This window comes from Salvia splendens, chromosome 4 (assembly GCF_004379255.2).
Source record: "Salvia splendens isolate huo1 chromosome 4, SspV2, whole genome shotgun sequence".
Lineage (NCBI taxonomy): Eukaryota > Viridiplantae > Streptophyta > Magnoliopsida > Lamiales > Lamiaceae > Salvia > Salvia splendens.
Genome location: NC_056035.1, coordinates 16,282,223 through 16,296,256, shown reverse-complemented (window position 1 = coordinate 16,296,256; position 14,034 = coordinate 16,282,223). Strand labels below are relative to the sequence as shown.

Sequence of the window (14,034 nt, the reverse complement as noted above, 5' to 3'; positions counted from 1 at the left end):
AAAAAAAACTGTAACAATACCGTTGCAATTTTTTTTTTTTATTAAATTCGAATTTTAAAAAAAAAATCGAATTATTGCGTCACCGTGACGACGCCCACTCGCGGGGCAGCGAGTGGGCGTCACGCGTCGAATGGGAGGCCGCCACGTCGTCTCGGAGTGTGGCGGAACGTGTCGTGCCGCGTCTCGCGGGAACGGCACCCGACACGGCACCGGCACGGAATGGCGACGACACGGGCGGCTGCAACGCGTGCCGCCGCGGTTCCGTTCCTCCGGAACGAAATAAGGCACCGCAACTGCACGCGTTGCGGGTGCTCTAACGGAGTACTACCATAAAAATATACTTTCTCCGTCCCACAATAAGAATCACGCATGTTATAGACACAAGTCTTAAGAAAAATAAAGAATAAAAGGTTACAAAATTTAATTGTATTCCTTCTATTCCCTATATAGTGAGTTGAGTCATTTTTCTATTTTTAAAAATTCTCTCATAGGTGAATACTTCCATATATAGTAGTAACATTTTTTTTACTTTATTTTTTTCTCTCTTACTTTTTTTAATCTATTTATTTAACACAATCAATATCATTTTCTTAAATTCCGTGCCAAAAAATTTTGTCTCAACTATAAAGGAACAGAGTAATAAAATTCGAGGAAATGAGTAGGTAGAATGCGAGATTAAATCATTTTAGATTTTAAATTTAATTTTAATTTTTTATTGCAAATAACAATTCAAATGACAATAATGACTAATGAGTGTGACAAAATTAGGCAGTCAAACTCTCAAATGAAAACCTAATCTCATTCAACTCAAAGCATATACAGGTAACATTTCAATGTAATGCGACACATAGTAATTGTTTGATATCTTGAGCATCAACTTAATGAATAACTCAGAGATCATCCAGCATTGGTAAAAGTCACTTCACTGTTCACACAAAAATTGAACTAATTAAGACTACAACTAAAGTTTCAAATCCGTATTGGTCCTAAGCAAGAATCTAAATAGTCAATTATAGGCATGAGTATTCATGAACATATCTAGAATTTCAACTAACAAGAAATAGAGCAAATTCACAACATTAAAAAAATATACGAACACAGGAGCCTAACTAAGAATAGGGACGATTTTTGCAAGCACAACAAAATGAAAACCAAAACATAAAAGAGCACATACTAAAGAAAAAAAAAAAAAGATTAAAACTAGAAATATACATTATATGATAAGTAGCATAAGTAGTCTAGATAAGATCCTGGTGATTCCGATACCAAATAAAAGTTTGTTCCGCTAATTAGATTACAAGTTGACAAGTAGCAACTCTTCCTTGCACCCAAACACGCTTACCTTTGACCTCAATTCCCATCTTCGGAGCTTTTTAAGTAGAGCGTCTCGCCTCCGTCGCCGCGGCCCTCGCTCCCCATATCCTGCTTGCCCATGCCCCTCGACTGCATCCCCCCATCGCTGCTGCCCCCGCGCACAAAGTCCGGGAATCCAAGGCCCGAGCTGGCAGCGGCGCTGTGCGGCTCGCCCTGCAGCATGAGCCCCCCAGAGCTCATGCCGAGCTGGTTGTGCAGGGCCTGCTGCTGCAGCGACGGGTACGGCTGGGATCCGTACAGCATAGAGGAGCGCGCCGCCATCAGGGACTGCTGCTGTGCCTGCTGCAGGTAGTGCGCGCCGCCCGCCTGCATCATCCCGCCGCCCCCGGCAGCATACTGCACCTATTCTTGTCAGTATACAACAAAGCCAAGGCAAGTAAAGTTAATACTAGTACTATACCTGAGAATGCATGGTTGGTGGATGGGGCTGTGAATCAGCAATGGCGGCGAGATACATCAAGTTTCTTTGAAGCCTCGCTTGGTTCCTAGCAACACCAAATCAACTCTCCATTTAATAAAAACCTAAATCATCAACTACTAAGCAAAACATGCTATTGAAGAGAGTTTTCATAGATAAGATGCTTACTCGGCACACTCACTAAGCTTTCCCGAGTTTTGGCTCTCCACAATCTTCAGAATCAGCGATTTGTTCTCATCCAGATACTACACACAGTACAAAATAATCAAAGCACAATTTGAGATTCTGGATTCTTGATAGAGATGGAAGTACACAACAAAAAAGTGAGAAACTTATGAGTCCATGGACTTTGTGCAAGAAACAAAATACTACTCATCTTTCAGGATCAACAAGTAAAATAACACTATCAACATGAAGAAAGGGCGGCGACAAAAAAGGGTATTCATCTGATCAAAAGTGAGAAACCCTAAATAAGCAAAATAAAAAATCTCCAACCCCCAAGGAGGCGCACATATTCAACAAGACGGAGAGAAATTAATAAGCAATTAACCCCTCCACAAAGATTGCAATTTTAAACAAATAGATAAAAAGCGAAGGAATCTCAAAAATGAGGGGCATAATAAAAAGGGGTGTTTGTAAAGTTTATGAGAAAGAAACATCCATATCAGTGTGAAAAGGGAAGAGCAGAAAGTCATCATGTACACAACCAACAACAAATCACCAAACAAATGGGATAAGGGTGGGCATTTAACACACGCAGTATTTATAAAATCAAAAACATTAAAGAAATCGGCAACCGAAAAAAGGAGAGAAACATGTATATGTATATAATGTGCAAAACTCAATGATCTGAAGATTTGTGAGCAGAAAAGTTGGCAGAGATGCAAGAGCAAAGCAGGTATTGAGGCAGACAAAAGTGAAAGAGAAAGAGCAGGATAAGAGCAGAGATAGAGAAAGAGAAGGAGGTGGGGAAGAAGAGAAGAGAAGAGAAGAGAGGAGAAGGGGGGAAACCTGTTGAATATGATCAGTAGTGACGTTGCTGGGATAGTAGGCTGCCATCATGGGCTGCATCTGCATCAGGTGCTGCTGCATGCCTCTCTCTTTTATATCCACCCTACCACACAAAAACACACACACAGGAAACACACAGCAACAGACTGACCTCTCTCTCTCTCTCTCTCTCTCTCTCTATAAAAATATCAAGATTCCTACTATCTCTTTCTATCCCTCTGTAAGTTTGACTGTGTTAACAAGGTAGACTGGAGCTGCAAGGAGAAATATGGCCCCTCCTGTTTTGGGTCTATCACTCTATCTCTTCACAACCCCGCTTTTATATTTGTAACTTGGAGTTCAAGAACTCAACCCCAACTCTCTCATAAACACGATTAACAAGAGTAAGATATATTTATATATACAGTGGGTAACGTGTATATTATAATAGGAACAGTGGCATAGGTACTAGTGGCGGAGGATATTTGCTTGTACTACGTGACTAAAAATAAAGATGGATTGTAATTGTAAATATAATAGAAAAATAAAGGATTGTTTATGTGGTGTGTCGCTGTCAGTGTGTGAGGTGTAGGAGAGAGAAAAGAATCTGGCAAAGGACAGAGGGAGGGACCGAGGCAGGCAGGCAGGCGGCAGCAGCAGCAGCAGCATTATTGAGTGAATTGAAAAAATAAGAGGAGTTTTCACTTTGGGGTTTGGTCTGCTGCCGTTGCTCTGTCGATCAAAAAGTTGGTCACGTGATGGATGCTGATAGAGACTCGTTCGCACAGGAGAGAGAAACACAAGGAAAGAGAACATCACGTCCCACCTTCATTCCTTAGGGCATGAATAACCCCGTACCCATTTCCGGCCCCAAGTCCCCTCCACGTCATCATTTCTCTATAGTTGCGGCCGAGGCCCCAACTGTTCTAACCTGCAGGCCGCAACTAATAAATGACAATATTCACAACTTCAACATATTTAACTCGTAAACGCAATTCGTTGAACAATTGAAACCGGGAAAATGCATTGTTCATTAAAAATTAACATTACATTACTAGACGAAGCAAATTTAAAACACTAAAAACCCAGGCCACAACTACTACTTCTTCATTTGGGCGCGAAGGTAGGCGATCATCTCACGGTGCAACTCGAGCTCGTCGTCCGACATCTTTGATGTATCCCTCGATGTCAACTCCGTCAGCTGGCTCATCCGCTATGTAATACTCATCTCCGACAAAGTGTCGGACATCTTATCCAGAGACGGATTGGTCGGCGGTGGCACCATAGCGGAGTTGCTCGCAGTTGTCTTCCCCTTTGCTTTCCTCTTGGCCGCCTTTGTTCCCGTCGAACGGCTCTGAATGCTAGGAGAGGAGCCGAAGACGTCGTCGTCCGTCACGTTGAGGTCGATCGTCGGACCTCCTTCGCTCGAAGAGTAGTTTCCGGAGGCGGAAACTTTGGTTCTCTTCACCGCCCCAGTTGCCGCCGGCTCGGCACCGCTGGTGTACTTCGGGCTCTTCTCGACGAGCTTTTAAACCTCGAAGTACTTGAAGGTTTTCTTCCCGTCAGTGAAGAATGCATCCTTCGCCTTCTCGACGAGGTCCGCCTCGCTGTGCCTGCTCTGCCACATCCGGACTACGTTGGCCCACTTTCCGTTCCACTTGCTCATATCCGCCTGGACCCGGCCCCAATGCTTGCGCAGCTTCACGTAGCTACGCTCGATCGACCCTTTAGGACGGCCAGCGTTATACTTCTGAGCAATCCGCTCTCAGAAAGCCTTACCGGTCTGCTGGTTACCGATGATAGGATCCTCGGCGACGTCGATGTAGTTCCTCGCAAGCCACATTGTCTCTTGTGGACCGTACTTCTTCGGCACATCCTCCTCGCCGACCTTCTCCTTGCCCCGCTCTTGAGCGGGCTCCATCTCACTGAGCTCGAACTCTTCGGTGTTGACCGACGATGTTACGTCGACGTTGCTACCGACTCCCGGACTAGGCTGTAGCTGCGATGGTTGCGACCCCGGTATGTACCAATTGTTCGAGTTAACGAAGTCCTCCATCTCACGTTCATCGCTGTTGAACCAATCCATTGACGCCGAAATAATGGGTATAGTAGAGATTGAAATGGAATACACGTAAGATTGATGCACAAATGGAATGCTCGTATTTATAGACACAAAATCAAAAAAAATTAGACTTGCGGCCCGGCCCGAGAAGCGTGTAACGCTGGGCCGAGACTCGCGGATGCGGCCCGTCCCCAGAATAACGCCGTCCCAGGCCGGGCCGCGGGACGAGCACCAGGCCGGGATCGCGGCACGGGGACCGGCCCAGGCCGTGCCGCCTCCTCCTCCAACGCGCGGGACGGCCTGTCCGTAAATCGTGAGTCCCGGCCCGTCCCACGCATTACACGGAGAAGCGGCACGGCCTGGGCCGAGTTCCCGGCCTGGTGACCGTCCCATGGCCCGGCCTGGGCCCGCGTTACACGGCGCGGGATGTGACGCGTTGCGGCCCGGCCCAGGGTTATTTGTGTTCGGGCCGGGCCGCAACCTTTTTTTAATTTGAAATTTTGTGTCTATAAATACGAGCCTTTTGTGCATCACTCTTACGTGCATTCCATTTCAATCCTCTATTATACCATTTGTTTCGGCGTCAATGGATTGGTTCAACAGCGATGAACGTCAGATGAACGAGTTCGTTAACTCGCAGAATTGGTACATACCGGGTTCGCCACCATCGCAGCCGATGCCTAGTCCGGGAGTCGGTAGCAACGTCGACGTAACATCGCGGGTCAACATCGAAGAGTTCGAGCTCAGTGAGATGGAGGCCACCCAAGAGCGGGGCAAGGGCAAGGTTGGCGAGGAGGATGGGCCGAAGAAGTACAGTCCGGAAGAGATAATGTGGCTTGCGAGGAACTACGTCGATGCCGCCGAGGATCCTATCATCGGCAACCAGCAGACCGACAAGGCTTTCTGGGAGCGAATTGCCATGAAGTATAACGCTGGCCGTCCTAAAGGGTCGATCGAGCGTAGCTACGTGAAGTTGCGCAAGCATTGGGGCCGGGTCTAGGCGGATATGAGCAAGTGGAATGGAAAGTGGGCCAACGTAGTCCGGATGTGACCGAGCGGGCACAGCGAGGCGGACCTCATCGAGAAGGCGAAGGGTGCGTTCTTCACTGACGGGAAGAAGGCCTTCAAGTACTTCGAGGTTTGGAAGCTCGTCGAGAAGAGCCCGAAGTACACCAGCGGTGCCGAGCCGACGGCAACTCGGGCAGCGAAGAGAACTAAAGTTTCCGCCTCCGGAAACTACTCTTCGAGCGAAGGAGGTCCGACGATCGACCTCAACGTGACGGACGACGACGTCTTCGGCTCCTCTCCTAGCATTCAGAGCCACCCGATGGGAACAAAGGCGGCCAAGAGGAAAGCAAAGGGAAAGGCAACTGCGAGCAACTCCGCTATGGTGCCACCGCCGATCAATCCGTCTCTGAATAAGATGTCCGAATCTTTGTAGGAGATGAGTGTTACATGGAGGATGAGCCAGCTGACGGAGTTGACATCGAGGGATACTTCGACGATGTCGGAGTTCGATCTCGAGTTGCACCGTGAGATGATCTCCTACCTTCGCGCCCAAATGAAGAAGTAGTAGTCGTGGCCAGGGTTTCTATTTTTTTAAATTTGCTTCGTCTAGTAATGTAATGTTAATTTCTAATGAACAATGCATTTTCCCGGTTTCAATTTTTCAACGAATTGCGTTTACGAGTTACATATATTGAAGTTGTGAATAGTGTCATTTATTAGTTGCGGCCTGCAGGGTTAGAGCAGTTGGGGCCTGGGCCGCAACTGTAAAGGAATGATGACGTGGAGGGGACATAGGGCTGGAACTGGGGACGGGTTATTCATGCTCTAAGGGCATCCACAGTGGCTTTCGCCTAGCAATAGCTCAGCCACAAACTCCTCCTGCCACATCATCAACATTAAAAATCCTCATGCCACATCATCAGGACAAGCAAATAGTCTAGCAATAGCCTAGCCACATCACTCTTAATTATATAAAACAAATAATTGACAATCACACAAAATACGGAATTAAATTTACGACACAGATACGCACAAATTCAATAATATTATTTAAATTTAAAAAAGCACATTAATTTTAGAAAAAATCCTCTTCCACACACGAATTATGGAATTACATAATTAAAAATTACAATCACGCAAAATACGAAATTAAATTTACGACACAAATACGGAAAAATTCAATAATAATATTAAAATTAAAAAAAAAGTACATTAATTAAAAAAAATTACATTAATTTAAAAAAAACTCCTCTTCCACACACGAATTACGGAATTACATAATTAAAAATTACAATCACGCAAATACGGAATTAAATTTACGACACAAATATGGAAAAATGCAATAATTTTATTTAAATTAAAAAAAGTAAATTATAAAAAAAAATTACATAATTAAAAAAAAATCGGCTAGCCGATTCCAAGCCCGCAATGGCGGCTAGCGGATCGCCTAGCGCCCGCGGATCGGCTAGAGCTCACCGATCGGCTAGTCTAAATTGTCGCAATGGCGACTAGCGGATCGGCTAGAGCTCGCCGATCGGCTAGTCTAAATTGTCGCAATGATCGGCTAGCCGGTCGACTAGCCTATCCGCTAGCATCCATTGTGGATGCTCTAAACAATTCTCACTCGTCGGTTAAAGTTTATCCCATTTTTTTTATTTTCGCATGTTGCACAAAAAAATTATATTTCAGTTTTTATCATTTTTAGTAAGTGATATCACATTTGGAAAATGACACCGGGTTTTATAAGATCTTGTTTTATGTGTTAATGTAGAGAGATAAAATAATATATTTATATTAATATGAAAGAAAACTTTTTCCAAAAATGAAAATATAACATCTTTTATGAAATATATTAAAAAGGAAAGTGTAACATCTCATATGGGACAAAAGTAGTACATTTTTTAAAATTCATACCTGAGATAATATTTCGAGGGGAAGGAGAGTAATTAGTTGTACAACTAGTTTTATGTGGACGGAGTTTAGTTATTTTATGGTTATTGGTTGCCTCTATAAATGCTTAATTGGTATACCTAAGTTTTTTGTTTACTAAAATATGAGTAGTGTTATGTTTGGTAAGTGAAGTCGTCAAATTACTAATTTTGGCTGCTCACACTTTTGCGTCCTCGTTTCAATTTTCCAAACTCTTGTTGCTAAATTGATTTTTCTTTTAAAATTGACCGATTAAAAATAAAACATTTTAAAATTGAATATAACAGTCTTTCTACTTTGTTTCATTTCTTACTTTAGTCTCTATTCATTAATTCACAAAACAACACTACATAATATCTTGTGCCGAAAACCAAACATTTTATATTTAGATGGAACATCTTTTTTGGTCCATGAACTTTGTTAAATTATCATTTTAGATCCGTGGAATTTGAAAATATCTTTTAAGGTCCACCATTTATGAGTTAATATCAATCGTAGTACATTTTTACTACATCCAAGTTTTTTTGGACGAAAATACTCTTAATACCTTGAAGGGTATATATATTTTTAATAAACTTATCACATACTCATATTTTATAAATATCTTTACCATATATTATTAACGAATTTTCTAAATATAATTTGACCTTTAATATTATCACTAAATTTTAAGACATGCAAGAAAGTTCCTTCTTCAATTTTTTAAAATTAAAGAATTTAAAATATTTTTAAGAGATGGATATTCGTAAAAATTAATGTCACGGTCAATAGACGATACTTGAATATTGATATATTGGAGTATTGTTTAATAATAAAATATTATATCAATATTAAAGTATCCTCTGTTAACTATGACATTAATTTTTACGAGTATCCATATCTCAAAACTAATTTTAAATTTTTTAATAATAAAAAGTGGAAGAAGGAACATTTTTTGCATGTCACAAAATTATATGATATTGAAGGTGAAATTATGTTTAGAAAATTCGTCAAAAATACATTGTATAGTAAATATATTTATAAAAGAGGTGACTATGTGATAAGTTTATTACAAAAATATATACCCTTCAAGGCATTAAGGGTATTTTTATCCGGAAAAACTTGAAATAGTAAAAAAAACGTACTTACATTGATATTAACTCGTAGTTGACGGACCTCAAATGATATTTTCAAAATTCACGGACCTAAAATAATAATTTGATAAAATTCGCGGACCATAAAAGATATTTCCTCTAATATTTATTAGGACGGAGAAGTACTTATTGGGGCGAAAAGTACTGCTTCCTCCGTCCCGGCTAAAATACCACATTTTTAATCGGCATGAGACCTTAAGAGTTATTGTTTGATATGTTTAATTGGAGATAGAAAGAATTGATGTAAATATTAAAATACATAAAGAATTTATGTAAATATTAAAATACACAAAGAATTAAATTTAAATATTTAATTAGAGAGAGGAAAAAATAGTTAGACAATTAACTACAAAGAAAAAGTGTGGAGTACTATTTAAAATAATGGCTACATAGCGTCTCTTTTCATTTGGTGCTCAGCGGCTCAGCTTATAGTAGTAGTACTACTACTTTACTAATCACTTCATAAAATAGTAGTCAATTCTTCGCTCAAAATTTGTCATCTATTTCCATTTAAGTTTGTCTCTAAAAATTTGTTATATTTCATTTTTACCATTTTCTTATAGTGGACCATATATTCCACTTAACTCATTCACACTCACATTTTATTATAAAATTAATATATAAAGTAGGACTCACCTTTCACCAACTTTTTCAACTCACTTTCTATTACTCTCTCCGTCCCTGAAAATTTGTCACATTTTTCAATATCCCTCTGTCCCACAAAATTTGTCACATTTCATTTTTTACAATTTTTAGTGGTTTACCCCACACATTCCACTAACATATTTCTACTCACATTTTATTATAAAACTAATACTTTAAAAGTAGGACTCATATCCTACCAACTTTTTCAACTCACTTTTCATTACATTTCTTAAAACTCGTGTCCCGTCAAACTGTGACAAAATTTGAGGGACGGAGGGAGTACATTTCTTAAAACCCGTGTTGGGTCAATTGGTGATGAATTATTAGGAACGGATGGAGTATATATTATGCTATTTTTTTAATTTCTTGTAATTGTGACAGTTTTATTCTATATGAAGATTAAGAATGGTGTGTTAGCGGATGATGAATAATGTAAGAAATAATAAAATAAGTTAGGCATAAAGAATAAAATAAAAGAGAAGGTTTCTTTTTAACAAAAATAGAACGACTCAATTATTTTGAAAATTTTAAAATATAAAAATGTCTCCGAACATAGAAAATACTAAAATTTTAACTAAAATAAAATTTCGTCCCTACTAAAATTTTAACAAAAATGAAGTTTCCTGTTTTAGTAATAATTTACTTTATTCCTTAAATAATCGAGTCCGGATAAGTTCTTGCAAGAACAGGCTTCTAACTACGGTTGAGGGCACTGTTCAATGTTTTGTTTTCTACCTGTTTTAGTTGCAATTTACAGATTAATTGCGAACCATACACCACATCAAGGAATTTCCACATAATATTCCATTATTTTACCATACAAAAATAAATATTCCTACTAAAATCAATTTATTATGTAATATACACAATACTGTGATTTCTATATTTTGGTAAAATTCATTATATTTGTTAAAATTCTAGGCAGATCCACAATCTTTGAAATTTAAATATTACTACTTCACAAAGTTTTAATATCATTTATCCCATACTTATTCAAATCGACATATTTTAGTGATGTAAAAACGGCATAATTTCAATAAAATAAAAAAAGAAATAAGAACATGGAAAATGAAAGAGAATAAATATTTATTTGAATGAAACACATTGTTTTGAATATCATTAAAAAACAACATACTATGCTTAAATGAGATAATTAAAAAAATGAAATTTCATTACAAAATATTCTGATTTCAAATGTTATGAGATTAAGTAGAATGCAAAATTTAATACTACATATTACTATTTGTTAATCCTTTTATTTTACAGTTGTAGCATTGTGTGTATAAGAGCAATCATAATTAGGGCGTCGATCGGCGGCCTAACCCACTGCTGAAGTCTCCTCAGTGTTATATGCCAATTTCACTCTCAGGGCACCCGCAATGGGGCGCCCGATGGCACGCCCTATGGCTTCCATCGTCCTCGGGCGCGGACGATGCCTCCATTATGGATGCCCGCCATCGTCCGTCCCCTTCGTCAGCGGCCGATCCATAGGGCGCGCCCTATGTCGCGGACGATGGCCTATCGTCCGCGCTATTGTGGGATCGGCGGACGATGACGCGGACGATAGGCCATCGTCCGCGCCATCGGGCGCCCCATTGCGGGATCGGCCTACGATGGTCGCGGACGAGGCACGCGTTTTCGATTTTTTGTATAAATACCCCTACCCCACCTTCATTTCTAACGTTTCATTTCACGATTTCACTCTCGAAACTCAAATTTTTATTATTACTACGAAATGGATTCAAGTCCCAATAGTCCGATGTTTGGGGAGGCTCGTTGGCCGGGTACAGAACCGGATGAATATCGACCGTTCGACGACAACAAGAAGTACGATCCCGAATTCAGCACGGAATCGTACGGTTTGGATGACATGGAGCCGTCTCCAAACCGACCCGTTGCCCCCTCCCGCCGCCGCCCCTTCTGCCCCCGCCAAAAAGAAGCGGGCCCGGCACCGCGCGCAGAAGTTGCCACCTCCGGGAAATTGTGAAGAGTACGCCCCCGGCCGTACGAACTACCAGCCGGATGAATCCCTCATATTGGCGAGGTGTTGGGTAGACATATCGGAGGACCCGATATTCGCGAACAATTAGAAGCAGCAGGCGTACTGGGAGCGCATCACCGAGCGCTACAATGCGGCGAAGCCGCCGAGCGCGTACAAGAGGCAACGAGAGCAGCTACGCAAGCACTGGGACCAGTTGAAGAAGCAAATCAACCTGTTCTCGTCGGAGTACGAGAAGTGCGCGAGGGACCAGGGGAGCGGCGAGAGCTTGAGCGACGTACGCTCCAAAGCTTGAGCTTGCACGAGGCCATCTGGGCGCTCTTGAGGGACAAGCAGAAGTTCCAAGGCAAGATTCTGCACACCGGGGCATCAAAGAGGACGAAGAACACCGAAGCTGGTGGTTATACGAGCGGTGAAAGCGGAACTCTTCCGGTGGACCTCAACCGGCCGTGCGAGAACATTAAGAGTTCCGACACACCGATGTCCTCCCTGCGTCCCATAGGCGTCAAGGTTGCGAAGGACAAGGGGAAGGCGGTGGCGACATCATCCTCGACCGCCGCTGACCCATCGCCGATCGAGGTCCCGCTCCCGACCCCGCACCCGTCGACCGCCACGTACGAGAAGTTGGCAACAACCTCGATGGCGAGGACGTTGTTGCAGACGCACAAAATGCTCAAGAAGTGTACGGACCCCGCCGAAGCCGAATATCTCCGAGGGTTGATCGATGAGCTGCGCCGGAAGTTGGGAATTGCGTAGATTTTAGCCAACTCAAATCGTTGTGTTTTTTAATTTAGTTTGCATTACATTTTTTAAAACATTTACATTAATTAAAAAAACAATAATATAACATTTAAATTAATAACATATAGGGCGCGCCTTAGGGCGCCCCATTGCAGGTGAGGGGTAGGAGGATAAAACTGATGACGTGGCGCGCCTTAGGGCGCCCCATTGCTAATGGCCTCAATATATACCCCATACCTCATTTTTACATCACACCTCTCCATTCTGATCCTCTAATATTCTTCTCTATCTAGCAGTGAATCTTGATGGAAGTCTTCTTAATTTTGGCGAAAAGCAATACCCCGACGGAGCCCCATACCCCAGCTTCCCTCTGTACCTTGGCGGTTGACAAACACAGATTTTGCATGTTTTTAAGGACTAGATTTGACTTGTTTTAAACGTAAATCATGCAAATTATGTTCTTAAATTGCATATGTTATACATTTGTTATTTTTGACGTGTTTGTTGATAGATGATAGAAAAAGATAGAAAAAGGTGAAAAAAAGGCCAAAGTGCAGCAGCCTCTGTTCGAGCCCATTCTGCCAGCGATTTTGAAGTCCAGTCAGTGGTTACTACATGCTATTCTCTTCGTCTTCAAAAGATCTTCGCGTAGATATCTTGCATGTCTCAATCGGAGTTCTATGGAGAAAGTTATGACAATTCTACGAACGTTGCGCAGTGCAGTCAAAGCTGACGGGAATTTATGCGGAAATTCACGGAAGAAAACAAATTATTATATTGTGAAGCCAAATCTCTCATATTTCTTGTAGAGCACGAAATTTATAAAAAATAAACCTTTTTCAGCCTATAAATACCTCTGGACCTAATTCATAATCTGGATCTCAGAGCCTCCAATCCTTCTCCCTCTCTACACTTCTTCCATTCCATATTCCACCCTCAAATTCATCCATCTTCCATTGGAGCGGAGTTCTGCAGATCCAGGCAAGAGAAGACTGAAGATTGAATATTCAACCTTGGGTTTTATCAATTTCTTTCATGTCTCGTACTTTATTTGTAGTTTTTACTTGTCTATGAGTTAAACATCAATTGTGGAATTTTTGGTGAAGATATTCGATTGATTTTTCTTGTTAGCTCTTGTAGTTATTTGATATATCCTTGCGCTTTCTATATTCAATTGATTAGCTACCTCTTGAATACATGTTAGAGTTATTAGAGTACTCGGGAGACGAAATAGTTGACTTGAAAAATGAATAATTCACACTTTAATTCAATAGAACTCGGGAGAGTTGAGGTTTTACGTGAGGTCATTGGTCTTAACGATCTTTTAGGAGTTAGATGTTAGAGATTTAAAGGGGACTTTGATTTCAACACCTAATCTACAGATTTCTCACCTCGGGAGAGGGTTTAATCCAGTTAAGTGACCGACTTAATAACTCTAGAGATTGTAATTCAAGAAAGTCGATTGTGTTTTGGATCCTAATATTCTACATTCCTATGCATGCTTTGTATCATTGTTTATATGCTTTCTTTTTATTTGTTTATTTATTTTTCAGTCTAGTTTAATAAAATCAAACAAAAAAACATATGTGTCTTTAAATAGTATATGATGCTTAGTATATGATAGTCAGTTGCAATCTTATTCCTGTGTTCGATATCCCGGTACTGACCTTTAGCTATACTAGATCTACCCTGTAAACTTGCAGATATTTTTAGTGCTAATAAATAGTGCATCAGC

The 14,034-nt window shown here is 41.1% G+C and overlaps 1 protein-coding gene across 1 annotated transcript; it reads right to left on the bottom strand.

Moving 5' to 3' along the window:
- Positions 1 to 1,192: 1,192 nt before the first annotated feature.
- Positions 1,193 to 3,182, bottom strand: LOC121798224 (GRF1-interacting factor 1-like). Its single transcript, XM_042197127.1, has 4 exons — positions 2,804 to 3,182; positions 1,961 to 2,037; positions 1,775 to 1,859; positions 1,193 to 1,710 (listed from the first exon to the last, which is right to left on the bottom strand). Exons 1-4 carry the CDS (start codon positions 2,882 to 2,884, stop codon positions 1,351 to 1,353), a joined length of 603 nt encoding a protein of 200 aa, XP_042053061.1. The 5' UTR covers positions 2,885 to 3,182; the 3' UTR covers positions 1,193 to 1,350.
- Positions 3,183 to 14,034: the final 10,852 nt, after the last annotated feature.